Source organism: Rhamphochromis longiceps, linkage group LG18 (genome assembly GCF_057381845.1).
Source record: "Rhamphochromis longiceps isolate RC_006_pf linkage group LG18, R_longiceps_female_GT1.1, whole genome shotgun sequence".
Classification (NCBI taxonomy): Eukaryota; Metazoa; Chordata; class Actinopteri; order Cichliformes; family Cichlidae; genus Rhamphochromis; species Rhamphochromis longiceps.
Genome location: NC_140574.1, coordinates 8381357 through 8408568, shown reverse-complemented (window position 1 = coordinate 8408568; position 27212 = coordinate 8381357). Strand labels below are relative to the sequence as shown.

Below are 27212 nucleotides of genomic sequence, written 5' to 3'. Positions count from 1 at the left end.
TGTGTGATTTATGTAGCATTACCATTCCTATAGCTGGGATTTATTTATCCCAAAGACTGCAGTATTTTATTTAATGTTCAAAGCAGTCAGGCAAGAGACGCAGCTTCTGAACCTTGTAGAAAGAAGTTAAAAAGTAAAGTATAAAACTATAGCCAGTAGCTGTGTTACTTAGCTTATAATGGAGACTGAAGGAAGCTAAAAACTGTGTGATGTTTGTAGTGTGCAAGTATCACAAACATGTAATTTCTATTCAAAAAATCGAATACAGAAAACAATCCAACTATTATAACATCCTTTGAAGTTTTTAAAGTCACCCTCATGTCCATACCGTACATCAAGTGAAAGGACAGGTGAGACTGAATATGTGCATATGTAAAGACGTCCTTGAATTGAATTTAAAACAAAGTTGTAGTTTTCTTCAGTTTAGCATTCAGAAAGCCTTTAGATTAAATTGCACAGCCTCGGTCTCCTTGTCTCACTTGTGTCCGTCAACAGCAGCTTAAGTGTTTTGGCAACAGGTCAGCATAGTCAGCAGAGCCCTTTCATTGGTTCATCCATTATTAATGAGGAGTCAAAGGGCTTCTGATGACTGTGATTACTGTGATTACTGACTGTGATTACTAAAGGACAAGATCAGAGAGGCTAAGGACAATTACAGGAGGAAGCTGGAGTGGAAACTCCAGCAGAACAGCATGAGAGAGGTGTGGAGGGGCATGAAGACCATCACTGGATTCAGGCCAACCAACAGCAGGGGAGCTGAGGGAGGTGAGAATAGAGCCGACGAGTTGAATCTGTTTTTCAATAGATTCGACACCACAGTGTCTGCTCCCACCCCCACAACCTCACCTGCAGTCAGCCTGGAATCCAGAGCCACACCACTGTGCCAGCCTCTCTCTTCACATGTTGCCTCCTGTGAGATTCCTGACACCCCTCCCCCACCCATCACCTTCACTCAATACCAGGTTGAGATGCAAATGAGGAGACTTCACTCAGGCAAGTCTGCTGGACCAGACGGAGTGAGTCCCCTTGTCCTCAAGGCCTGTGCCCCCCAGCTGTGTGGAGTCTTTCATAAACTGTTTATGCTGAGTCTGAGTCTGCAGAGGGTCCCGGTGATGTGGAAGACATCATGCCTCGTCCCTGTACCAAAGACGCCTCGTCCCAGTGGCCCCCAGGATTACAGGCCCGTGGCACTGACCTCCCACATCATGAAGACCCTGGAAAGGCTCATCCTGGACCAGCTGCGACCCATAGTAAGACCACATCTGGATCCCCTTCAGTTCGCTTATCAGCCTCGTCTCGGAACAGAGGACGCCATCATCTACCTGCTCAATCGTGTCTACACCCATCTGGACCAGCCGGCGAGCACTGTGAGGGTCATGTTTTTTGACTTTTCCAGTGCTTTCAACACCATCAGGCCGACCCTCCTGGGTGATAAGTTAGCAGCGATGCAGGTGGATGCTTCTCTGGTGTCCTGGATTGTTGATTACCTGACAGGAAGACCACAATATGTACGTCTCCCACAGTGTGTGTCTGACAAGGTGATTAGCAACACAGGGGCACCACAGGGGACTGTCCTCTCCCCCTTCCTCTTCACCCTCTACACCACAGACTTCAGCCACTGCACAGAGACATGCCATCTTCAGAAGTTTTCTGATGACTCTGCGGTGGTTGGATGCATCAGCAGGGATGATGAGACAGAGTACCGGGCTGTGGTCGACTCCTTTGTCACGTGGTGTGAGCAGAATCATCTGCAGCTCAACGTGGCAAAGACCAAGGAACTGATCGTGGACTTCAGGAAGACCAGGAAACACTTGACCCCTGTTTCAATCCAGGGGGTCAGTGTTGACATTGTGGAGGACTATAAATACCTTGGAGTACACATTGACAATAAACTGGACTGGGCTAAAAACACCACAGCACTTTACAGGAAGGGCCAGAGTCGTCTCTATTTTTTGAGGCGACTGAGGTCCTTCAACATCTGCCAGAAAATGCTGAGGATTTTCTATGAGTCTGTTGTGGCCAGTGCGATCCTCTATGCTGTTGCATGCTGGGGGAGCAGGCTGAGGGTCGCAGATGCCAACAGACTTAATAAACTGATCCGTAAGGCCAGCAATGTTGTGGGGATGGAGCTGGACTCCCTCAAGGTGGTGTCGGAGAGGCGGATGCTGTCCAAGATAAAGACAATGTTGGATAACACCTCCCACCCACTCCATGACATGTTGGTCAGTCACAGGAGCTCGTTCAGTGAGAGACTGAGATTACCGAAAAGCACCACTGAACGACACAGGAAATCATTCCTGCCTGTGGCCATCTCCCTGTACAACGCATCCACTTAACACACTGTTTGCTGCTACAACTACACATGTTTCTTTTCCAAATATTTATTTATAAGTGACTTATGTATGTATGTATGTATATATATGTATATATTGTACTATTCTTAGTTAGCGTATTGTCTGTCTTGTCTTAATGTTGGTTTAAAATGGAGCACTGTAACAAAAAATAATTTCCCCCAGGGATCAATAAAGTATTCTGATTCTGATTCTGATTCTGATATCTCTGCAGGACTGACTGATTCGTGCAAATCAGCTCTACGAAACACCAAATCGTCTCTAAGTATGACTGTAGTGGTCCAGGAAGATTAGCTGCAATCAATAGGATTATTTTTTCAGTGTAATGACGCTTGTACATTTCTACTTGTGTAGTTTTAAAGGTATTTTTGCCATATAAGCTTTCGTTATACCTGTTTAAATTATTAAAATCATTAAAACACTTCTATAGTCTTCAGTTTGTTGTTTTGGGACTACTATTGCTCTGTGGACTCACCCCAATACTGTCCTCCTGTCTGTACTGCCTCCAGTTGTGCCCCGTGTCACTGAACATCAGCAGGTAAGACGTTAGCCAATCAGAGCTGCCATACCGGCCCTGTGTGGCGACAGCTGTGATCTTGGTCCGCTCACCCAAGTCAACCTCGAGCCACTGATATCGGTCTGAAATAATAGGTGACCAACCTCCAGCTCCTGCAGAGACACAAAAATGATAAAAACAAAAGATTGAAAGAACTTTATTACATTTCAACCTTTGAGGTGTAGAAAGTAATAAACTTTCTTCTGTGTGTGTGTGTGTGTGTGTGTGTGTGTGTGTGTGTGTGTGTGTGTATACATCTGTGTCTGTGTATATACATCTGTGTTTGTGTGTCAGTGTGTGAGAACATGACAGATTAAAGAATAGCTTGACCTTTAAGTCATGTTTAGTTGTTCCAGACGCACAAATGCATTGTAAAAAATACTGTCAGCAGTTTAAAACTAATTTCTGTGCAGTGGCTGAACACACGGTTTCTAGGTTGTTCTTAACTTATTTTACTCAAACAGATAACTTGTTATTTTCAGTGCAGAAAATGTCATTTAAATGGGTTAAGGACCTCAGACTGCTGCTCCTTTATTACAGAGAATGTTTCTTAATAGCCATTTAAACTCAATACATGTTGGAATTTCATCACAAGTCTCTTTGGTCTTTATAAATCAAAAGAAGAGTAAAAACAAAGCCTTTTTTCAGAGTTACAAACTTTCACTTTCAGACTTTAAAGTTTTTCATTTGTGTCTCTCGTTTGTCCTTGGGTGAGTTGTTTTGCAGATATCCTTACCTTCACACTTACTTTCTAACCGTACACACACACACACACACACACACACACACACACACACACACACACACACACACACACACACACACACATATGCAAGTAAACCATAAATCACGACTCCCCATTTCTAATAATGTACGATAACAAATGGAGTGCAATGTGGTACTTTATTGTCATACACACAGTATAACTGTACCGGATATTAAATCTGAATAGATATAGAATGTTATCTTATAAAAAACCCATTAAATGTAATTACAGTTAGGTTGCTTTATTGTCTCCCGTAGGAGGAAATTGTGATTGTGTCGTCTTGAACTGAAAAACTTGCTGCTTCAAACTAAACCAAAAATGTAAAAAAACAAACAAAGAAACACTTTAATGAACGCAAACCTGCAGGAGCTATGTTAGAAGCTTATATTAACCTTTGCAAATGTGAATGTAACACTAATTGTTACTTCTCATACCTTTACACATAGAAAATGACGACTAATGCAGCTGTTGTCATTGCTCCACCCTGACTTAATAAGAAAGGCATTAAGATTTGGGCAATAAACAATTCACAAAAAGCATTATGCAAATAACATAGTTTCAAATAATACTTGCAATTTAGTGCACCAGCTAAAAGGCCAGCATCCAAATCTACTTAAATAATTTAAGCTGATTACCTAATAATAACATTAGCAGGGTACTCAACAACCACCCTTAAATTTATATAAGTCATTATGCATGTAAACAAAATATGATGATAACATTTTTTAAACTATGCCATGATTTCCAAATGAAGGTGTTTATCTTTAAATATTGTGATATTTATTTTGCTTGTTTAAATTGTCTGTCTAATCTGTCTAATGATGCTACTATTACCGTAGTTATTATCATTATTATTACAAAATTTTGTGACTGTGACGTCCCCACGAAGGAGGTCTAGGGGTGTGAGTGTGGGGACCGGTAACAAATGGGAACGGAACGGAATGAAAAGGAAACCAGACAGAGGTGTTCAGCACATAATATGGCTTTATTACAAATAATCTTAACCTAAAGAGCTGGCAAAGCCGTTTTACCAATAATGCCAAAGAAGCAAAGGAAGCAGTCGCAGCAACGAAGGAAAAAAACTACCAAACAAATAAAGGAGGCACTTCCCACTTAACTCCTCACCACGGGGAGACACTTCCGGGGCCCACAGGCCCGTCTACTCACTCAACATAAAACCACGGACAGGACAAATATGCAGTGGGACCTTTCCAACACCTAGAAAGACAGTGTAGAGCCACAAGGGAAAATCCCCCCACACACAGTTCATCCCCAGCCCATATTATCTCCGAGAGGTGATTGCTGGCTGGGTCCAGGTGCCAAACGAGGGTAATGAACAGCAGGTGTGTCGTGGAGAGAGGGCAGAGTGAAAGAGGGACAGAGGGGTGGGAGGAGAAAGAGAGGCGGAGACAGAGAGAGAACACCACACCCACACAAAGCCAATATCAAGAGGAGGCCCTGCTAGGGCTGTAACAGTGACGTTATCACTAAAGTTAATGCAGTTCATCTTGAGAGGCATGTGCATGTCTTAACAAAATCCAGCGGTAACCCATGCAGAGGTTGAGATATTTTGTCTGAATCAAATCAATCAAATCCAACAGGCTTATCATCCATTGCACTAGTCTTTGTGTAGCACTGTCTTTAAATGCCTTCTCGGCAGCTGCACACGCAATAGGGGGTACAATCCAAGCTTGAAAATGTCTTGCGTCTTTTTTAACCTCACTGCTACGATATTTTGCCCTTTACAAACAACCGCACATTGCTGTGAAGTCTCTATTATCATTTCTCAGAAAAAGCATCGCCAATAAGAGGATGCAGTTCTATACACTGAAGAGTTGCCAGACCATTTGTATCCTGTCCCCAAATATTGCAGTGCTAAGAAGCTGTGGTGTGAGCTATTGATTAGTTTTTAAGTTTGCCTGCAAGACTGCATCCGTTGCTATATAAAATATCATCAATAAAGGGTTGTGGTGCCAAGCATTGATTAGTTTTACAGCAGCTGTGCAGGTTCCTTTTCCGTATTACACATCACCAATAAAGAGCGGTGTGGTAGCATATTGATTAGATGTTTTCTAGATCAATAGGTTGAAAAAGGAAAAGCAAACCAAACCAAAGGCAGAGCTTTGAAAAAGTTATTTTATTCAAACATTATATACACATTTAGTTTTGTTCTTCATTTGGCTAGCAGCACTGTGTCTCACTCCAAAACACTGTCACTATAAGTGGTGGTGGTGTAAGCTATTGATTGGAAATACACCAGCTTATTGTAATTAAATGTATCTGTGTTTTCTGATGCAGTGACAACAGTTAGGAGAGAAAGAAGAAGCCAGAATCTGTGTTTGTGTGCGAGTGTGCAAAAGTGCTGTGTCAGGCCAAAGAGATGCCTCAGAGCTCAAACACCAGATGGTCAATTCTGAAAGTGGAGAGTGCTGACCCGAGCCCCACTGAGCACACACGCGCACACACTTTTCATCACTTCAGAGGTCTTTGTCATGATGCACATTTATTTCCTATGGAATTATTGTAACACTAATCACAGTTACCATAAACAGTATCTCACTTTAAATCTAATTGTTTCATTATTTACTTTTTTGATTCTGTGGACCAAATTTCTGCAGCCAAGCAGAAAAGATCCGCACAATGTGAGCAGGTAAACAGGTGTCCCACATGATGAGACGCTTTAAATGTACACAACTACTAATACTATAAAGAAAATCGAGGAGGAAATTCTGCACATTTGATGGTGTAGAGGTAGTAATCACAGTTGGATGCCATTTGTAACTCGAAACACCAGAAAGCTTTTCTCTGTCATGGACCCTGAGTTATTTTGCTCGAGTTTTGAGTTATTATATATTAATACTTGGACTTTGTTTTGTTTTTTTGCTGTTTTGACTTCTTTTTGAGTTTTGTTTTCTTTTTATGTAGCTGGTATTCCCTGGCTAGTTTCCTCATGATTACATTCTCTGTTTAGTCTTTAAATTGTAGTTTTTGTCATTAAATTTCTGTTTATGGTCAGATTTATAGTTTATATTTAATTCCTTGAGTTTCCCTGTTTCTTGTTAAATTTGCATCTCTGTGTCAGATGTTGTCCTGTTAAGTTACTTCCTGTTTTACTGGTACACAGTAGCTGTTATTTTCTGTGTCTTTTTCCTGGGGTTTTTTTTTTTTTTGTCATCCATGATTAGTTTCAGTGGAGTCTAATTATCCTTCTGCATCCCATCTTCCTGATTACCTATTTTGTATTTAAGCCCTCAGTTTGCATCTATTCTTTGCTGTGTTGCATTGTGTAGTCTGCGCATTTGTTTCTCGTTTGTTCCTGTAGTGCATTCCTTGGACTCCTCTGGCTTCTAGTGACCCTTGTAATCTTCGTGTACTTTTTTTTTTGTTTCCCTTAGAATTTAATCATCCTTGATAAATATCTTTATTTGTATTCTGAACTCTGACCTTCTGCATTTGGGTGCACATTTACACCCACTTACACTTGCGTACAAAGGCAGCTGGCAGAAATCAATTAGAGAAACTGTCTTGTCCAAATAACATAAAGACCTGGATGAACTCCTTCTAAAATCAGACAAAACAGAGATTATTGTAATTGACCCTAAATATTTTTGGAAACATGTTTAACCATAGTTACTCATTACTTTGCATTACTTGAGTTCAAGAGACAGACAACTTCTTTATTTTGAAGATGATTGTGCGATTAAAAAGTTTGATTCTATTGACTGATGATAATTATGTGTAATTATGCATTTGGTACTTCAAATTGTCACGTTACTGTCACGTTACTGTACTGAGCTTGTTCCGTGTACAAGCTGTTTCCATCGAACTGCTAGGCAGAGTCAGTGAGTTGGGATTTACAGTCTGGGCTGCCCAAATTCCCATAGTACCAGCAACAAGAAGGTCATAAGCCATCTTGACAGTCTACAAAGGATAGTTAGCTTGGGTGTGCAGACTTTCATGGCCCAACAGTTTGACTGAATTGTCAAGAATTTTCCCAGAACTGAGACAGAATTTGCATTCATCAGTCAACTGAAGCCTTTCTTCCAGCATGCAGGCATTGCTAAGCTTTTCCAGGACACTGAGCAGTGTCATTTCTAAATAAATGTGCTTTATAGACTCACCATACTTCCAGATCTCCACAAGACATGTCACATGTGATTCAAGCCCATGCCATTTTCAAAAGTAAATTAAAAATATACTAAATGTAAGAAAATAAATGAATACATGATAAATGAATAGTCAAGGGGGGAAACCTACAAGTGTACAACTGTAGACATGTGGCAGTTGTAAACATTAGTGCCACCATTCATCATTTTGGTTTTAATATGTTCAATAAGAACCAAATGTGTGTGGCACCAGGCCCAGCAGAAATCTAAAAGAACTAGTATTGTGGCTGCTGGAAGCTGATCTTAAAAGAGCTAAAGGCCAAAGCTAATAAGCACTTGACTCAGACATGTCCAGTGACAGCAGAACTGTGAGGGGCAGACACTCCTGACCTTTACTCGTGTTGATAATGCTGTGGAGGCAAAGAGAAAGAGATCAGAGACAAAACTGAGACAAAGAGACGCTGCAAAGATTTACTATGTCCTGTCAGATAAAACAACCCTGTCTCCATAAAAGATGGAGCACTGTAAACTGTACAAACAGAATACAAACCATTGGTAAAACTAGCATAACAACACCAGGATATGTTTTTTAAATATGTACTTATTTTCAACTTGATTCAAACCAACAGAGATTCAAAGCACTGAAATGTTCTTTACTTCTATCTATGTAGTCATGAATTATAAATCAGTTCCAACACCTAAAGAAACAATGATACAAAGATACAGTTTGACATAAAGTGTAAAACCAGCTGAAGCACAACAGTTGCTGTCCTAGAAAATCAACACATTGAATTGAATTTTACATTTTGCACATTTATACACTTCACAACTACTTGTTAGGAATACTCATTTAATCAAATGGATACCAGAGAACTTGCACTTTGCACTTCCCCACAAAACAACAGCTCTGCCACAAGTTGATGGTCAGAAGATGCTATAAATCAGAAGACAAGAGTCTCAGTCATACACTCTAAAAAATATTCGTTGTGTTTGTCGGTAGAACTTAACAAAAAAGCATTTTTCTGCTAAAAAAAAGTAAGTTGCCTACATGTACACGTTTTAGTGAGTTGAATAATCAATGTTAGAAGTCAGTGCAACACAAAAATTAAAAAACAGCTCCTTAACTTAAATGTTTGAGTATATTGAATAAAATACTTTTGTCATCAATCAACAACAGAAAATATTAAGTTTGTGTAACATGTAAAAATGAGTTTCAACATCCTTCCTGTTTGAATTGAGACCATTCAGACAGACAAGGGCAACCCCGTAGCATATGTTCGTATCGTGCGCAACAGTTTCTGGATTCTTGTGGCTTCGTGGGAGAAGAGGTGTGTTTGCCCTCGACTGTGTTCGGTGAGTTAAGTAAGTACTGAATTCTAAATAGATGAATTACAAGTTATATTTGTACACTCTAAAATGTCATATTTAAAAAAAACTGAAATTTGATGGTTTTAATCGTAATTTAGCAGAGTATAGTTGTTGTTGTTTTTTTAAGTTTAGCTAGCCGTTTCTTTTAGCTAGCAAACGTTCCTCACAAATAAAAGAGTACAGATACAATTAAAACATGTCACTTGTCAGGGTACATTTGGTTAGCTGATAGACTATGTCGACAGCAGAGCATGTTCAATTTGAACCCGTATATGTTCAAATTAACCGGTCAGTAGCTGCCTGCATTTTTATCATGGTGTCAGAGTAAATTCGTGTTTCCACAAGATGGTCTCGGGTGAGGTAACTAATTACTGACAGAGTAAAATGTGGTGAATTTATCCCTGACTAAAAGTATTTCTATCAATTGTGTTGATGTTCTAAGCTCGACTGGGAATTCTGCCTGAGATTAAAGTTGGTTGACCTAGCAAAAAAAACCCAAAAAACAATATTGTGTGTGTGTGTGTGTGTGTGTGTGTGTGCATACGACTTGCATTTGCTTTCTGTAATTGTAAGCATAATGTAAAGTGTGGGATTGTGGCATGTCCACAGTGGTATTTAAATAGTTTAAAAGAAATTTCTCTTGCACATTTGGATTTGACACCTTATTACAAGTTTAAACTGCAGTCTGTAGATGTCAATTTTAAAATTCAATTTTGTTCAGTCTTTATGATTAATCTTTTTCAGTGTTGCATTGTAGTGTTTTAGAGAAGGTTTTATACTTAAAATAGCTTGTTAACTCAAAAGCTTCAATAATTCTTTGCATTACAAAAGGTTGCAGTAAATTTCAAAATGCATTGGACTTGCAAAATTTGCAAGTTTGAAACATCAAGAAGGAATGAGCTCTTAAAGCATTACAGGCTTAAACATAGCCATGGTGGACTGTTTATGCCTTGCCTGTACTGGGATTGTAACTGCTCATTTGAACATATGCTTCTCATAGGAACCGAAAACACACTCCTCACTCATTGGATGACTTCAAGCCTGAGCTGATACAGCGGTGTGTCAGTCGTTTGAATGCAGGAGATGATCCTCTTGAGGAACATAATGAAAATCCATTGTGTGAAGATGTAGCAAATGAAGAGGATGAAGAAATTGGGGAATTGCCTAATTTAATTGAGAAACATTTAGCCCACCTACTACTAAAACTGGAAAGTATATATAATGTACCTCGCAGGTGTATTGATGAATTAGTTGTTACAGTTACAGTTATAGTTCATGTCATTCTCTGATTCAGGTCCTATTCATCAAAAGCACAATTGTGCTGTTGATGAAATTTAGGTTACATTTACTTTTAGTCACTTTATCCTATTGCTAGCAAAGTGGGCATTTAAAGCAGGCCAGTGTGTAACAGTTTAAATTGAAGTTACAAAGATTAAATCTTTATTTCTTTTAAAAACATATTTAAAATCAATATTTGGCACAATGCAAGTCACATAAATGTAATAGTTTTGACTTTTCACCTAATAAACTGTAAGTTTAAGTTTTGTTTTGCTTTTTTTATTCTCCAGAGTTCGGTGGAAATGAAGAGAGAGGTCGCAATCCGTTGCCTGAAGGTGTATCTGAAAGAGAAGGAAGAGGATCTCTTCAGAGAACAGCTGGTAGGTGAATCTCGCATTCTTTTGTGTTTTATTTTTAAATGGCACATAAAATGCTGACATGTTTCCATTTAAACTACCTACTTGCCAGGATGGTGAACAACAGTTCCCAGAAGAAGTGGTAAAGATTGTAGTCACCAGACGTGCAGCAGTGTCTCTCAAAGCTGTCGCTAAAATTGTGATTGAAGGAACAGCAGTCCTGGAAGACCTTGATGTGCCCAGAGTGTGTGCCTTAATGATGGGGCTTATATACACTCTCAATCTGAGCTACCCAAAACAAGTAAAGAACACTCTAGAGGTATTTCTGGAACTTGATGGGCTTAAACCAGTCCACGGGTAATGTCTGTTAAGTGCAAACTTCTGTCATGAAACGAATGTGAATTGGACTGTAGTATTCCGATGTGCCTCTTACGTTTTTGTATGCAGTCCCAGATGAGTGTAGTTTTGAGAAAAGTTTGTAATACATATAATCTTAGCTTTGGATTGTTCTGTTGTTGAACATTAAAATCTTTTGTCATTTCCTTGATTCTGCGACAAGTTGAACAAGTTGATACCAATTTATGTTAATGTTAATGTACATGAAGTACTTTTTTTTTTTTTAGTCATTTATAATTAAAGGGCTGCTGTAATGTTTCATTTATGTTGTATTGACACAGAAGTGTATTACTTTGAAAATGTTTTGTAATAAAATAATCAATTGGAATAAGTGAAATGGCTTTGTGTGATTTTTAGAAAAGCTACTATAGAAACCTAAACTAATTGGCATGGATAATTGTGAGTAGGATATATGTAAAAAAGTTCGTTGGTGTAACTCAACTAATGTAATTTCTCAACTTAATTTTACCAGAAATTTTAAATTAATATTAGGTTGAATAAACTTAATTATGCTTGTGGAGGTCAAGGTAAATCATGTTGGTTTGTTAAACAAGTTGAGTTAGCCAAACCTAAAAATTACTTGCTGAATTTACTTAATAATATGCAAAATTTGTAACTTAAAAAGCTGAGTGGAAATTGTTACCTTACTTTTTTAAGTTGAGGCAACAAAATATTTTTTAGAGTGTATGGGATTTTTATTTTTTGCTTACATTGTTCTTTTGTAACTTTTTGGTTAAGTTTAGGTGAAAAAAAAACACAGTTTACTACCCATTCAAACTGAAAAATCTTACTTTTTTATTATTATTTTATTATGTTTTAATAGACAAAAGGTACAGCTATTAAGTGATGTGTCTGTGGCTATCCTGCTTAATTGCCACATGCTTTGGTCTTCAAGGTGTACACTGAGGTGTTTCCAGGCTGTCCTGGGTGCATATAGAGATTGAAAATGTGACGTCATTCAGGGGTAAAACTGCAAAGGATTCTGGGAACTCGTGGCAAGAGGTACTAGCGCACGCAGGCTTTCAATTGAAATCAGTTACACAGCGATAAAAAGAAACCCAAAAAATGGCAAGAAGCTGTTGTATTATTAACTGCAATAGCCGGTCGCATGACAGCCACGGGAAGCCGACGGGTAAAGAGATCGGTTGTTATCGGATTACGTCGTTGAAGAGAAATTGTTCGAGCCATCTTTCCGAAGTAACAAACAGGCGACGGATGGCCTGGATTGCAGCCATTCAAAGACCAAATATAACGTCCCAGAACACTCCAGCTCACAGGTTAGTCTGCTCCAAGCATTCCCACAAAGGTCAGTGTTTTGTAGTAGTTAATACGTCATTTTTCATAACATAATTGGTGATATAGGTTACAAGCAAGTCTGGCGCTGAACAGAAATTGCCGCGCAATGCTCCTTTGTTTATTGTGCATAAATAGTGAATTGTCCTGACACAATATTGCGTTTCGCTTCTGTTATTACCATGGTACACTGACAAAAACATATACTTTTATTCACAGGGTAAAACAGGGTTTTTTTTGTATCACCAATTGCCCAGTGCGATTACAGCATTATTGTCACTGCTACATTTCTGTAATGCGTACCAGAAATTATTTCCACTACTAATTAATTACCGTTGAGCTTAAAGGTCCTATTATGAAGACGATTTGTGAGACTGGTAAACTTATGATAGGTACGATGGTCTTTCGTTCTACGCGGTGCATTTCAAGGTCCTGTACCCATTCGTTGGTAAACTGTACCTGGGCTTGTTGCAGTGACCTGAAGTTACTAAACTTCATGAGTGTATGCACTCACTCCAAGAACCGTATAATTATAAATATGAGCGTGGTGAAAGTTGGGCAGCACGCTAACGTATTTTGTCCACTCTGTGTGCTCGTACGGGTCTAAACCTTTCACTCCTTTGATTTTTTTCCTCGTATCTTTTCTTTGACTTTTCATCATGTCTGTCTTTGTACAGACCGGCATTGTTCTCATTCATTTTGTACATAACTTTTTTGGGGGACAAAGAACAAGCAAGAAGGTATTGGAACCGGAGAATGAACGTTTTGCGGTGCTGCAAATGCTTGCATTTGATGCAGTATTTGGATTGTTTTGCCACGAGTTCCTGGCATGCAATGCACGAAAGTCACGTGGTCTGTCAATCTCTATACTCAAAACTCCTCACCTAGATGATGTCCAAACCGAAACCGCTCCTTTTGACATGGAAGAGTAGCCACTCTATTTTGACCTCTTCTTAAATGACTAAACTCTCCTAATAAATCCCACCACAAGCGTCTGGCACAGTCTTCCACAAGCATCCTTTAGTCACTACCCACAGGTTGTCACCATAAGTTGGGATAGGAATGCAGATCAACTGGTAAATCAACAGCTACAGCTCACCAACATTAGTGCAGGCGCTACACTAGTCCATTTGTTAATAACCCTCTCCTAGCTTCACACCTCATAAACAATACGCCTAGACATGTAAAATTCTCCACATGGGGCTGTAACTCATTCCCAATGGGCACTCCAGCCTTTCCCTATCTGAGGCCTCAGAGGCTGAGGCTTCACTCTTCTGGACAGAGATTTCTGATGCTGTGCCAAAAATGCCAATTACAGCTGGATAGTGTTGTGACAACAACACTGCCTTAGGAAGAAGACAATGAATGTTACCCAAGCCTACATTGGAACCTAAGCGAGAGATATATTGTCAGTTTCCACTCATCCACAGGATAAAAGACTTGCATGAAAGGCAGATGATTAAATTGTGCAGCTGTCAAAAGTCATTTACATGCTACGAACAACACCAGCTGAATATTTTTGCCCCCATTTCAGACGGTGAGAGACTCCTATTGAATAGAGTGCATTATAGCAGTGAAAAGAAATACAAACCACCACCCACTGCAAACTCGATTATAGAATTATCAGCTTTTGGACAATGTCAAAAAAGCCAAATATACAGGCTCCATTTATAGGTAGAATTCATGGCACTGTTGTAAGGGATTGTATTATAGTTCACAGGCAATCCCAATTAAATGCTTGGTGAATTAACTCATCTTTTGTGCTTTCTGTTAGCGTAATGTATATTGACTAAAAACTTTCTGGGTTATGCTACCAGTTAATTGGGGTTCATTAAAAGCAGCTGAACTAACTGACCATTATCTTTATTCTCCCTAATTAGCTGCAAATTAAATTGAAAATTGGTTTCCAGAAAACTTTATCCTAATTTTCCCCAGAAAGTCCCCGAATAATCATACATAGTATAAGACTTTGTTTTTTTCTGGAAAATTCTTCTCAACAAAGACTTAATACAACTAATGTGAGACAGGTTTGTCCCTGATACCAACTGAATCCAGTTAACCTGTAAGGACTGACACCTGAAACCAACTCAATTTGTCCCGTTACTAGAGCATTAAGGAGTGTATGTAATAGGTGAAGAGAAAAGCTGCTCAGGCTGCACAGTTGCCCTTCTGCTTTACTGCTGAAGGGAGACCAAGCTTGACATGAAGCCACTGCGGACAGAAGCACAGCTATAAGAAGCAGATAGATGGATAAGCAAAGAAAGGACCACTGAATCATTAATAATGCACCGAAATTCCACCTGACAGGTACAGAAGACAGACAGGAACATACAGAGATAGACATGAGCAAAATGAAAAGTCAAAAGTTGAAAGGAGAGACAGGCAGAGGAAGAGGCAAGCTGTTACCTTAAGAGACAGGCAGCACAGTGAACAGACAACACTACAGACAGACAGGGAGCTGAATGGGAAAGACAGACCTGGAATGAAGGTTAATCATTTACATGAGAATAGCAAGCCTGGATGGTAATTTCAGCAGCCTGATGACATGTCAGACGAACAGAAGGGCTAATGGGCTCGATGTAGCAGCAGCAGGCTGGGAAACATTGGATATCTCCTGCAGGGAAACTCCAGCCTATTTCCCCTCAAGCTTCAAGTGTAATACTGGAACTTTGAACAATGAACACACACACACTCACACACAGAGACAGGCGTAAATCAGTACTTGATTAGTTGGCAATTCGTAAACACAACAGGTTTCCAATTAAAGTTAAATTCGCATTTTAAATCAAATTCACTGAGAAAGTGATTACAGTGGCACAATAAGTCTTAACGTCTATTCCAGCATAATTGCAGCAGCTTTACTGATAATTGTCAGCGCTGCCCGAGAAAAGAACACGAACACTGCTATTAACATTTGGCAAGAAGATGTGGCTGACGAAATTAGTTTTTACTGATGAAAATGTGGCTGCAGACGGAGTGAAACTAATGACTACACCAGAAAACAGACTGCAAAGAAAAGGAGACAACTTCTAAGAAGCTCATTTAAAACACGGAAAGCAGATGGATGGGAAAGGGGGGTAAAAATTCTACAAGGATAAAAAAAGAGGCTTATGTGAGAAATGAGCGATAAACTGTAAGAACAGGAAATCAAAATGAAGGAAGATCTAAACAGAGAGGTGGGGAGCCCAGAATAGTGAGTGATTCATCCCACAGGTTTTGGTAAGACAGACATTTATCTTCAACGAGCCTCTTGCCAGAGCTTTTCAGGCTTTTCTGCACCCAGATGTAAAAATACAGTGACTGCAAAAAATATTGAGTGTGCCACCTTTCAAAAGAATCTGCCATCTATATAAAAACAAGAATGTGTATATCGCTCTGAAGCGATACACAACATATAAACACATTTATCACTGCTTAGCTGAGCTTTTTGTGTGATAAAACTATGTGGCAAACAATAACATCGTCATTTCAGACGTGGTTTTTATTTGTTCAGCAAGTCTGCCAAGCACACTTCACGTCTCAACTGAGTCCCACAAAGTGGCAAAAAATGGCTGGCTGAATCCAGTAACGCATATGCTCGTCCTGCATTTGCACATTGATTTCATCACAAACTCAAACCTGCGCAGAGAGCGAGCATGTGCAAGAAGCCAAGAGTGCTTGAACACTACGTGTTTCACAAAGGGGACGTCATTTAAATTTATATCAGCTATTTTTTCAGTTGTTTTTTTTAATGAGCAGAGACAGAAATTTTAAATGTACCTATGTGTTCCCGTGTATTTCATATATCATATATTTCTGCCTGTTTGAACACAAAGGCCTGACATTGTTTGAAAATGGAAAGTTTGTGTAATCAGAATCAGAATCAGAAAGGGTTTTATTGCCAAATGTTGAGCGGGTTTACAACATTAGGAAATTGCTGCGGTGCTTCAGTGCAAACATACTGTTATAAATACTGTTATAAATTAAGCTTAAATAGACACGAAAATAAAAATGAGAGTAATAAGTTATACATTAGATCTTTATTCTCTGAAGAAACAGAAAAATGTAACAGTGCACTGAAATAGTTTCATAAACCACTGGCCACAAATAACTCTACACAGTACATTTTGGATATATGCTCAAGACTATCACCACCAGCAACAATGTCTCCAAGCTGTTTTACAATTTATGGCTAGGTTTTAAAGTTAAGCATTAGCAACCACTGTTGTCATTGCTGGAGTCAAGCAAGCCAAGCAAATCAATGATGTAGTCAAGCAGTAGAGCACCTGCTCTATACCTGCTGAGCTACAGCCATCTCTAATAACAAAAAGTCTTTGAAGTTAAAGCCCAAATTTAATAATACATGCATTTATATGTAAAAGGTATTTCAGGGCTTTGATAATCTCTGTTCATTTAGTGAGTAAATGAACTGAAAGGGAAGCTGCTCCTCTGAGAACAGCTACAGCAGCCAGAGTTTTTGCAGCATCAGCAGCCGCAGAAGCAGCAGTAGGAGTTGAAAATGAGACGGAGGCGTTCATTAATTCATCGATTTCCTCAGCAAACAGCCGGGATCGTGTGGGCTTTGCACCGTTAATACAGCTGGGAAGGAAATGTGACACACACGGCTCTCCTGATCTGCCACTACAACTTGATTTGAAAAATGCAGTAGTAGAATGACAGCTGAACCTGATTTATGAAGCCATCAGCAGCACAGTGGCCATTCATTACCCTCCTACTCCTAATGTCTGCGTTTTTGCAACTTGACGTGATTTTTACTGATTATTTTTTACAGTTATGATCCACGAGTATCGTGTATGACCTGACATTCATGGCACTGAATTTGTCATTAATTATCATTTTTAATTAATCAAGAATCTGGCCGCTTAAGGGAGCAACACTGATAAATTATTAGCATGTAGAGTGGCTTTTCCTTGACTAAATTCTAAGCCGTGCTCAAAACAAGTTGTTAAGTTAGTCTGTCTGCATTTTGGCACTGCACGAGTAGAACACACTCATGTCCTGAAAGTACTTTAGCTTTGAATTCAAAAGTGAAGTTTTAAACATTAAAGAGTTAGTGTAAATATTAAATATATGTCTATTATAGATTAAAATTGATGACGTGGAGTTATTGGCATAATTACCAAGGCTGTGACCCTGGAGAAGGCGCCACATTGAATGAAAAAGGACAAATATGTAGAGTTCTTATTTGGTTAGGTTTGTGCAAAAAAAACTACTTGGTTACATTAAGGCACAGATCATATCAACTCTAATGTGTTTTACAGCATCATGGGCCACAGGTTCTAACTATGAATGATGCAGTGAATGACAGTGGGATTATGGTGGATTTTTCCCACACACAGAAATGTGGGTGCTTCTCTCTATTGGCTCATTACAGCTGCTGCTTCATCACTTGCCAAGCCAACAAACCATGTCCTTAACACTTCTTCAGAGATGCCCTTCATAAAAAGCAGGATGTTGCAAACAGCACCCTTACTGCTGTTAAATTGCACTGCAATTTAACAAGTTGAAATAAAAGGCGGTAGGGAAGCTGATGTAGTCTATAAAATCAAATATGCGGTTGGTTGTCGGTAGTCATTCAAGTTTTTATTTTGTGTTTTGGATTTCTTTTTTGTTGGGATAGGTTAATTGAACAATCTAAATTGCCCATAGGTGTGAATGCGGGAGTGAATGTGAGTGCAACTGGTTGTCTGTCTCTGTGTGTTGGCCCTGCGACAGACTGGTGACCTGTCCAGGGTGTACCCCGCCTCTCGCCCTATGACAGCTGGGATAGGCTCCAGCGCCCCCTGCGACCCTGAAAAGGATAAGCGGAAGCGAATGGATGGATGGATTTTTTTTTGTGAGTCTGTTGTAAAATCTGATATACAAAATTCTTTTTTTCTTTTATTTAGTTAGTGGTAGTTTTCACATTGAAACAGCAGTGGTATAATGGTGGCATAATCAAAGATGAATGGAATAGGAAACAGATCATCCTCCCAACATTGTCCTGTTTGCAGTCACAGGATCACAAGTTCTGGAAGTGAAAGTCAATGTCTTTGTACTGCAGAGTGTTTCAGGGTGTTAAAATCAGAGGGGGATACATTTTTATCCCCACCGGGCTTAAAAAAAATCCTTTAGAAGAAGCAGGGACGTGTAGACCCGGTCAAATTACACCCTAATTTCATCCCAGAATAAACTCACAAATAGCTCCGGCCACAAAGACTGAAAAAAAGTCCTTTGATTGCTGTTTACCTCCTGCAGTCTTTATTTCACAAATCAGTCAAAAGTCAGTGACATCACTTCCACTACCACCAATAAGGACAACATAGTGGGGAAAAAAGGCCTTTTTCAGAACATGCCAATAACAGGAAAAGCACAGGCAGTTCATTAACCAAAATTATGCTCTATGTAAGGATGCCAGTAAGTCGTAGCAGTGTGACAGTGTGCCAGAAAGAACAATAGCAGACTTGGGAAACTGTAGCAAGTAAATGGTATCCATTACTAATTTAAGTTTGGTCTTTTTATGGTAATGGTAAACTGATATACTTAATCACATTGAGGAAAATAAAAAATATAAGGCGGTAGATCTTTTTTCCCCCATTCTAGATTGTCTTTCATCTTGAGAGTCACTGTTTCTAGTTCCTATTTTACTTTTTCTGCCTGTGATCTTGAACACTGCAGTGTATACCCTGGACATTTCGCCAATCCGACGCAGGGCTAATACGGAGAGATAGACCATTCACACTCACATTCACACCTATCGCCAGTTTAGATCCAACAGTTACTGAGTGGATGTCTTTGGACTGAGGGGACCTGGACAGAACCCACACAAAGACGGGGAGAACATGCAAACTCAGAACACAGAAAGGAGTGGTGGTGGTGGTGTCAAACTTAGGACCTTCTTGCTGTGAGGCAACAGTGCTAACCGTACTAATTTTTATTAGGAATTTTATTTTGAAAGTAATTCACACCTGTGATATCCTAATTGCTTCTATCCTTCCTTTATTTCTCAGTCAGCCCTACATCATCTTGTCTCCCTCCCCCTGTCTCTGTGAGCCTTGCTGTCCACCTGCTCACCCATCTTTGGTTGCCTTTATGTTTCTTCTTTTGAGTTGTGTTACCATTTGGATTTGATTTTAAACCCGTTAAGTTTTTCACTTTGTTCTCCAGTAAATTTTATTAACACTATCTCCAGCTGATTTTCCAAACTGTCGGGGTGTCTGCATTTATTACCTCATTTTAACTTCTTGTCACCTTTGCTCTATGACTTGCCAAAATCTCTACACTTTTCAAACCATCATTTATGCAATACAATGAAAAGAGAACTTGATTTGTCATTAACCTAAAGTTAAGCAACATTTCAGAGCAAAGTCGTTGCCTTGTAAGACAGGAAAACAAATTGGCAACAGCCTCGGCTGTAGCACAATTTTTCCATGCTCGGATTCTTTGTTTCCCAGGTGGTGGAAATCATTCAGATCCAGATTAAACCCATCTCACCCTCCCAGCTGATTTAGAGCTTTGATGTCAGGATAAAACACTGAAGCCTGCTCCCTGCAGAACGCTCCACAACAAACCACAATCTTCATTTTGTCGAAGCTTCACATCAGCATCCAACACAAGATTCCCTGCTGGGTTTTCATGCTGGACAAACAAACACCACACAGCTATCCTTCTAGTATCAGCATCCAATACAAATGGCATCAACAGAGAATAAAGACAAAGCAACTGGTGCGTATTCTTCTGTTTTGTCTCGTCTTATAAATTATTCTGATCCTCTGTCTACCTCTAAACTAGTCACCAGTGGGCTGTCTGTTTGTCTGAGTAAATCAAGTAAGGAAAAAAATCCTGTTTGGTGTTTTGTGCTTTGAGGCCAGAGCTTCACAAAAGTATTTCTTCAGCTGATCTCCACAGCTGCAGAGCAACGCCTCTGTTTTAAAATGCTATTCCCCACTCAAGAAGCATCATACCAACAAACAGATCCACAAGATCATTTGCATCATTGCATCTACATTTAAGAAATGTTATGGTTTTAAAGCACATTTAACTCTCTGTCTGCCAAGTAAGTTTCTACTACTGTGTGTATATAAAAAATATTATTGTACACACTATATTTAAACATTGAATAAAATAAATAATAAGGATTAGAAAAACCTGGCCAGTATTCATCTGTAGTGAGATTATCAGTAGGGCTGGGTATCATTTCTACAACTGATTCAATCCTGATTCACAAGGTCCTGATTTAATTCAATTCAATTTAATTTTGACTCAGAAATATTATAATTATGATCATTTGTCTTTGTATATGTAGTGTCAAAATAAGCCTTCACACCTTGTATATTAAAAATATTTAATTCAAACGTATTTGAATATTTCTCTGCAATTACATACTCAGTGTAAACTTGGTATAAAAACAAAGCTGACACTTGTGAGACTTCATCAGAGTTGCAAGCGTCACAGCAGATGCCTTTGTGTCAATGTGACTGAGGATAAAACACTGAAAAATATGAAGGAGATTTTCCTGGCCAGGAAATTTGCTTTCTTGTTGGAGGTCATCAAAAAAACAAAACAAAAACAGCACCCAACAACACTGTACAAACATTTGACTGGTGCACAATAAGCAAGCAAATAATGCAGAATAGGGATTTTTGATGGGAAACTGTTCTTGAAGTACACAGAGAGAGCTGTGCAGGAAGTGGGATTTTATTGTGTTGGAAGCAAAATAGCCAAAGTAACAGGAAATTCATGACAATGTTTTTCAAACGTGAAGCATAGTTTTGATCTTATGCTGCTGGTTCAGTGAATTTTGGTTGGAGAGTAACGAAACCTGCAGTTTTAGAATCTGTGAGATGTCGGCTTTCAGTATCTGCCGGCATGTAGGTGTTATCGTGTGAATCTGTTTACCTGCTCTTTAATCCTTTGCTGTTTTAACTGTTTGGTTGTTGTGGTTGAAATGAGCCCCAACAAATTCAGCATCCTGGATGAACAGGACTCCACTCACCATCGCACCATTCCAGGAAATTCAACTGAGCCAGGCTCCCAAAAGAAACCTGCATCTCCACTGGCCGGTTCCACAACCTTACAAAGAAACCAAACTTCTTGAGCTTCTCCATGGCCTCCTGCACTGCCTTGCACTACACAGCCAGGCTGTTCCACAGCCGATCCTGCCTTTCTCAGTTCAGGTATATTAACTATAGTGGGGGTGATTTAAACAGACATGTAGAAGTTGAAAAGAACAACTTCAGTGTATTTACTTTATTTATTAATAGACTCGATTAGCTTTTCTCAAAATGTAAATGAGCCCTTTCATCATTTTTCATGCATCTCCTGACTGCATAGAAGATTTAACAGATTTAATCTCTAATCTGACCACTCTCCCCCAACACAAAATCTTGAATAATCGGGCCCCATCATATCTTCAAGACAGCAAAGAAAAACATCAAGGTTCATTTACCATTTATCTATACATAAGGAAACGTTTTTTGACAAAGCATGTGAAATACAAGAATTAGGTCATGAAACACAATTATTTTGAACCTCCAGCACTTTAAACAAATCCACAGCCAAAGTCCTACTCATTAAGCACAACAGGTATCTGTGAATGACCCACTCCCCAACAACAGTAAAACCTCACCGTCTCTTCTGTTGAGTTTGGCAAAGCCAGGCGCATGGCTGGTGGACAGCTGTGAAGAGCTCCTGAAGGATGATGGAGGCAGGCTGGAGACCAGTGGTCTGTCACACACCTCTGTCACCGATAAAAAAAGAGCAGAAAAAACATGCAAGGTTAGAACTTCATACAAAATATTGTGAAAAGTTTGTCAAAAAGTCAATAGTCAAAAAGATTCATAAGAGGTTGTATGTTTGTGCTTTCAATATCTTCTGCACTACAGACGAAATGGAAATGAAGGAAACTATGAAGAGGTGTGCATCATGACCGATATGTTACCCATCACGTATCTTTAAATTGTATTTCTAAATCATGTATCAAATGAATGATTACTCTCAGTTCACTGCACTTTTGTTGGCATATGCGTTGTTAGTCCTAGATGAAATAAATATTAATTTAACATTAATGTTTGTATTCCTTTACATTTACATGTGTTTCCTCAAAATGATCTAATACTGTGTAGCTGTTGTAATCATCTTTGTAACACATGAGGAAAATCCACTGATTGGGTAATGCAAACAGGTCTGATTCTGGACCAACTGTAAAACGTGGAGTATCATCGGCTTTTCTAAATACACTGATGGGTGATGAAATGCTTCTCCCACTAAAAATGTTAGGTCCAGATGAACAGAATCAACTTTTTGGGACTGACACTAATGTTATGCTCTTCTTTTCAGCCTCTTGGGAGTTTTTCTGGTTTCCTATGGTTTAAATTTGCCCTGAGAGAATCTCGCATTAACTACTGATTATTTTTCTGATTTAACTTCTGATAATTGGACATCAGAATGGATTTTGACCAGTCTCTCAGAAACTCTAAATCTTTTGGGTTTCTTGGCTGCTGCTTGGCAACTTGAAGCTCCAGCTCACTCAGCAGATTTTCTATAGGATTGTGAGCTAGAGAGGTGCTAGGCCACTTCATGAGCTTAATGTGCGTCTTCCTTAGCCACTCCTTCATTGACTTGGAAGTATTTTTTTGGATCATGATTATGCTGGAAGTCCTATTAAAGACACATCTTAAGTGATCTGGCTGCGGGAAGATTTTACAATGCAAGTTGTCCCCTCAATGCAGTGAAGTCATTCTGTACGCTTGGAAACATTATGCTTTCTGTTTTCTGGTGTGCTTGCATGTAAGAATAGCAATTTTTAGGTCATACTCAGCATTTCTCTTCCTCCAAGTACAGCGGGTTGAGTCGATGCTAAAGGGCTCAATTTTGGTTTCATCAGAGCACATCACTTTCTTACAAGACTTTCCTGAGTCATTTAGACGTTCATCTGTAGGAATCTGTAGGTCAGAATTCAGAGTCGGTTCCAGGAGATCAAATATTTATTTATGCAAGTCAATGTATAACTTTTTGCTGGATTTTTGGTTGATATTCTGTCCCTCTCGGTTAAAATTAAACTACCATAAATACTGCTGACTCTTCATTTTTCTGTAAGAGAGCAAACTCACAAACAGGGGATAAACTAATAATCATTTCCCCCATTGAATTATAAACTAACATACTATACAATAAAAAACAATGTGTGTAATGAATGTTTGTTTTGAGCTTGCCTTTAGTCTGAACAGTGCATCATGCTGCCCAGACATGAGCTCCACAAATTGTGTAACTATTCGCTAAAGCAAACTTTTTTTTAATTTGTCTCATTAAGATACCACAGAGTGCTTGGAGGTGTTATCAGTTGTAAGTTTAATGTCAGAACATGCCTGTCACATTCATCTCCAGTCTCTCACTGAACCAATCAAAATCTTAAAAGAGATTGGATTACAGTCTCTAAGCTCATCTTCGGAGTCGAAGACGCGTCTGAGTGATTCATATAACAGAGATAAACAACAGAAACCATGCTGAGGAAATCACAGTATCAGATGCAATTGGAAATGGATCAGCCTACATCTCTTAGCATGTGTAAAAACCACTGAATTGTTATAAACAGCAGGAGAGGAGCTTCAAATGATCGCCTTTTCAGGATCAAAGACATGCTGTGTTGCTCTCAACTTGATCGCTGTGCATTTTGATTTATCCGGTATGGCTGAGGGGCTTTTAATGCCTTCAGACAACACTTGGAGAAGCAAACAGTCCTTAAAATTGAAAAGCTAACATCTAATGAGTGTTTCATACGACAGCTATTCATCAATCCTATCGACTCTGAGTATAACAACATGAGTGGCAGAGTGGAGTCTAATCATTGAGAAGCAGGTTTAATGTTCCCTGGGTTGAAACAGGTCTTTCAGCTGTAATGGCCTCATATTAGATGAATGAACAGTCTAATAATGTCCAGTTGGATGAGTAAATGGTGTAATTCTGCCTCGATAGATAAATGAATGTTGCAATCATGTCGCCTTGTGGAGATGAATGGCATCCTGAGTGACTCATTACAGGCTGGATACTGATGTGGATGAATCGGTGTTGTCAAAAGAAACCTTGGTTTACAGATGATGTCCTTCAATCAAAACATCACATCACTAATGATGAAGAAGATCATTTGATTGTTTGCTTGTTTATGTATATATTATTTCATCTCATTATTTGTAGATAATGATTTTTTTACAGACTTAATTCTGACAGTTAATTGAACCTGAGGTGAGCAGAAAACAACAAAACAAACAAACAAACAAAAAAAAGCCAGAATTTGGAAAACAGACAGCTTTCCATCTCCTGCAGCTCTCCTTCTGTTCTCAGTCTCTCCCACCAGACAAGTAGGAGGCTTTGTGCTAAAATTAAGCTAGTCCCGATGTTGGTTTCACCCTGAATTTAAACCCTGCTGGCCCAAGTAAAATCTACTTAACTCTTTGCAACACCCAATACTTTCTTACTCTTTATGCTGGTCATCTCATCTGGTCTGGAGAAAACAGTGGAAACCAGTGTGTCTAAAGCCTGAAAACTGCCCAGAGCCTACCCCAGATTAAAGGCAGTAAAACTGAATATATGGAGTAACAATTTACTAACCAAGAAATCAACACACAATACAAATTAAATTTTAGTTTTACGAGATTGTCGTTGGTCTGCACGGCGTAATCGTATCTCACAGATATACACACAGATTCAGCCGCAAACATAAGCTAAAGCCAAACTAACACCTCCTCCCTCTAAATCCTCTCTGTTAATGGATGTTGTTCTCCACCACTGAGACAAGAGCCAATTACTATGATTCACGCAGCAGTCCAATCTGGCCCCACAACTCTGACAACAAGGCTTTAGTTTCGATTACTCTGTCAACATCAGTGCACTTCATCTCAACAACACAAGGTCTTCATCCGCTCTCCCAATATTCACCAAGACCCAGTGCTTTTACTTGTTGATGAGAAATACCACACCATTTAAATGAGTGAGTGACACAGATTTCATAATATCCATATTCAACACACTCTATATGGACAAAAAAAATGGGTAAAGTATGCGTTTACAAATATTCGTGAAAGAATGGGCTATTTGAAAGAGCTCACCGAGTTCAAGTATGGTACTGTGATAGGATCCCATCGTTACAACTACTCAATCTGTAAAATTTCTTCCCCCCTAGATATTCCATGATTAACCGTACGAGACATTATTGCAAACTGGTGTGTTTAGGAACCACCACTAAACAGCAGAAAGTTGTGCTGTCTGCCGACTCAATAACTGAAGAGGTGCAAGCCTGCTCTGGCATTAACATCAAAACAACAAGTGTCCATACAATATATGTCAGGGTCCTGGGTCTCCTGACCCAGCATGTTTAGTTCTTTGTGATTTTTGTATTATTGTACTTGTGTGAGTTATTCTATGGTTTCTAGTTTCGATCCCTTGCCCTTCATGTTTCTCTGTGTCCCCTCTGTTCTGTGTAAGTCTGTGTCTGCATGTTTGAGTTTCCCTCTGTGTCTTTTGGTTCTTAGAGTCCTCTGCCTTATGGTTTATGTCTCTGTGTTTCTTAGTTGCTGTCTCCACCGTGTCAAGTTTGCGTCTCTGTGTGATACTTCCTGTTTTACTTTGATGGGGCGTGTCTTATGTGAATGCGTCCTGCTTTGCTTGTCTCATCAGTCCTGATTTCTCCCAGCTGTGCCCTCCTTTGTCTCATTCCCCTCGTTACTTCCCAGTGTATCTAAACCCTGTGTTTCTCTGAGTCAGTGTCGCGTCGTCCCTCTTGCTGTGTGGATCTCCCTGTGAGTTTTAGTTTGTTGTTTCCCAGTTTAGTTTTTTTTGTATGCCCATTTTTCTGTGACCAGCAAATAAAGCTGTGGTTTCGAGTTCATCCCTTGAGTCTGTGAGTCCTGCACTTTGAGTCCTCATCTCGTGCCTGCCACACGGCATTTCATGACAATATATTTCACTTTGTAGGTAGCAATGTCAATTTAATAAACCAGTTAATTTTTATCATAGTTTTCATCAGCGGCCTTTTCTAAAGAAAACAAGTTGATAATTGAATGAAAACTAAAAAAGAAGGACAAAGACTATGACAAAATGTATTGAGATTTTTGTCACGAATAAAAAGGAAAATGAAATTTATTCTGCAAGTTTAAATCAGAACTAGTTATGTAGAAAGGTGGGACGAGTTTGGAAAGTAGCCAATTACAAGTAATTTCCTTGTGCAGTAAGGTTAGACACACAAATCTGATCTGCTGCAGACAAACAGGGTGGGACGGGGAGTACAGCTAACTCCCATGCTCCCTGTTTCTCAGGAAAATGTGACAGAAGGGAAATGTGTTTCATTTGATGTCAATGAAAATAAGATACCCCAAAAGTTGATTCTGTTCATCTGGATGTAGCGATTTCAGTGGGAGAAACGTTTCATCACTCATCCAAGTGACTTCTTCAGTCTCAGCTGACTGCAGGTTTCCCCAGTCTTATAAATAGTACATTTGCATAATGACTGAAACCAGCCCACTGAATTGACAATGGGCTGGGAGGTCAGTTCCTTAATCTTAATTATGCAAAGTCTCATGACCATTGATCAACAGCCACTGATCAAAACCCACTGGTCATTGGCCATGAGTACCTGTCACAGAGAGTTGGGGGATGGCTGCAATCACAGCATTGTAAGATGGTGAAAGATGTACCCTTAGGCCTCCTCCTCGATTCAGAGATGGTCTTTCCCTTTTCATGTGTTCATAAGATTGGGGGAAACCTGGACTC

The 27212-nt window shown here is 39.3% G+C and overlaps 1 protein-coding gene and 1 long non-coding RNA gene across 5 annotated transcripts in view; one reads left to right on the top strand and one right to left on the bottom strand.

Moving 5' to 3' along the window:
* Positions 1 to 27212, bottom strand: part of LOC146647665 (contactin-associated protein-like 4) — a 127328-nt gene that overhangs the window by 67765 nt on the left and 32351 nt on the right. For 2 of the 4 annotated variants that reach the window (XM_085389356.1, XM_085389357.1), the window contains exons 2-3: positions 22078 to 22188; positions 2827 to 3020 (exon numbers count right to left, since the gene is read on the bottom strand). In XM_085389356.1, the coding sequence (XP_085245482.1) occupies positions 2827 to 3020; positions 22078 to 22188 (305 nt within the window). Of the gene's footprint in view, positions 1 to 2826; positions 3021 to 21347; positions 21522 to 22077; positions 22189 to 27212 lie in introns of those variants that run through there. The other 2 variants (XM_085389359.1, XM_085389360.1) reach the window with 2 other exon arrangements.
* The window catches only part of LOC146647666 (uncharacterized), a 302194-nt gene that overhangs the window by 263692 nt on the left and 11290 nt on the right, over positions 1 to 27212 (top strand). The window lies entirely within an intron of this gene.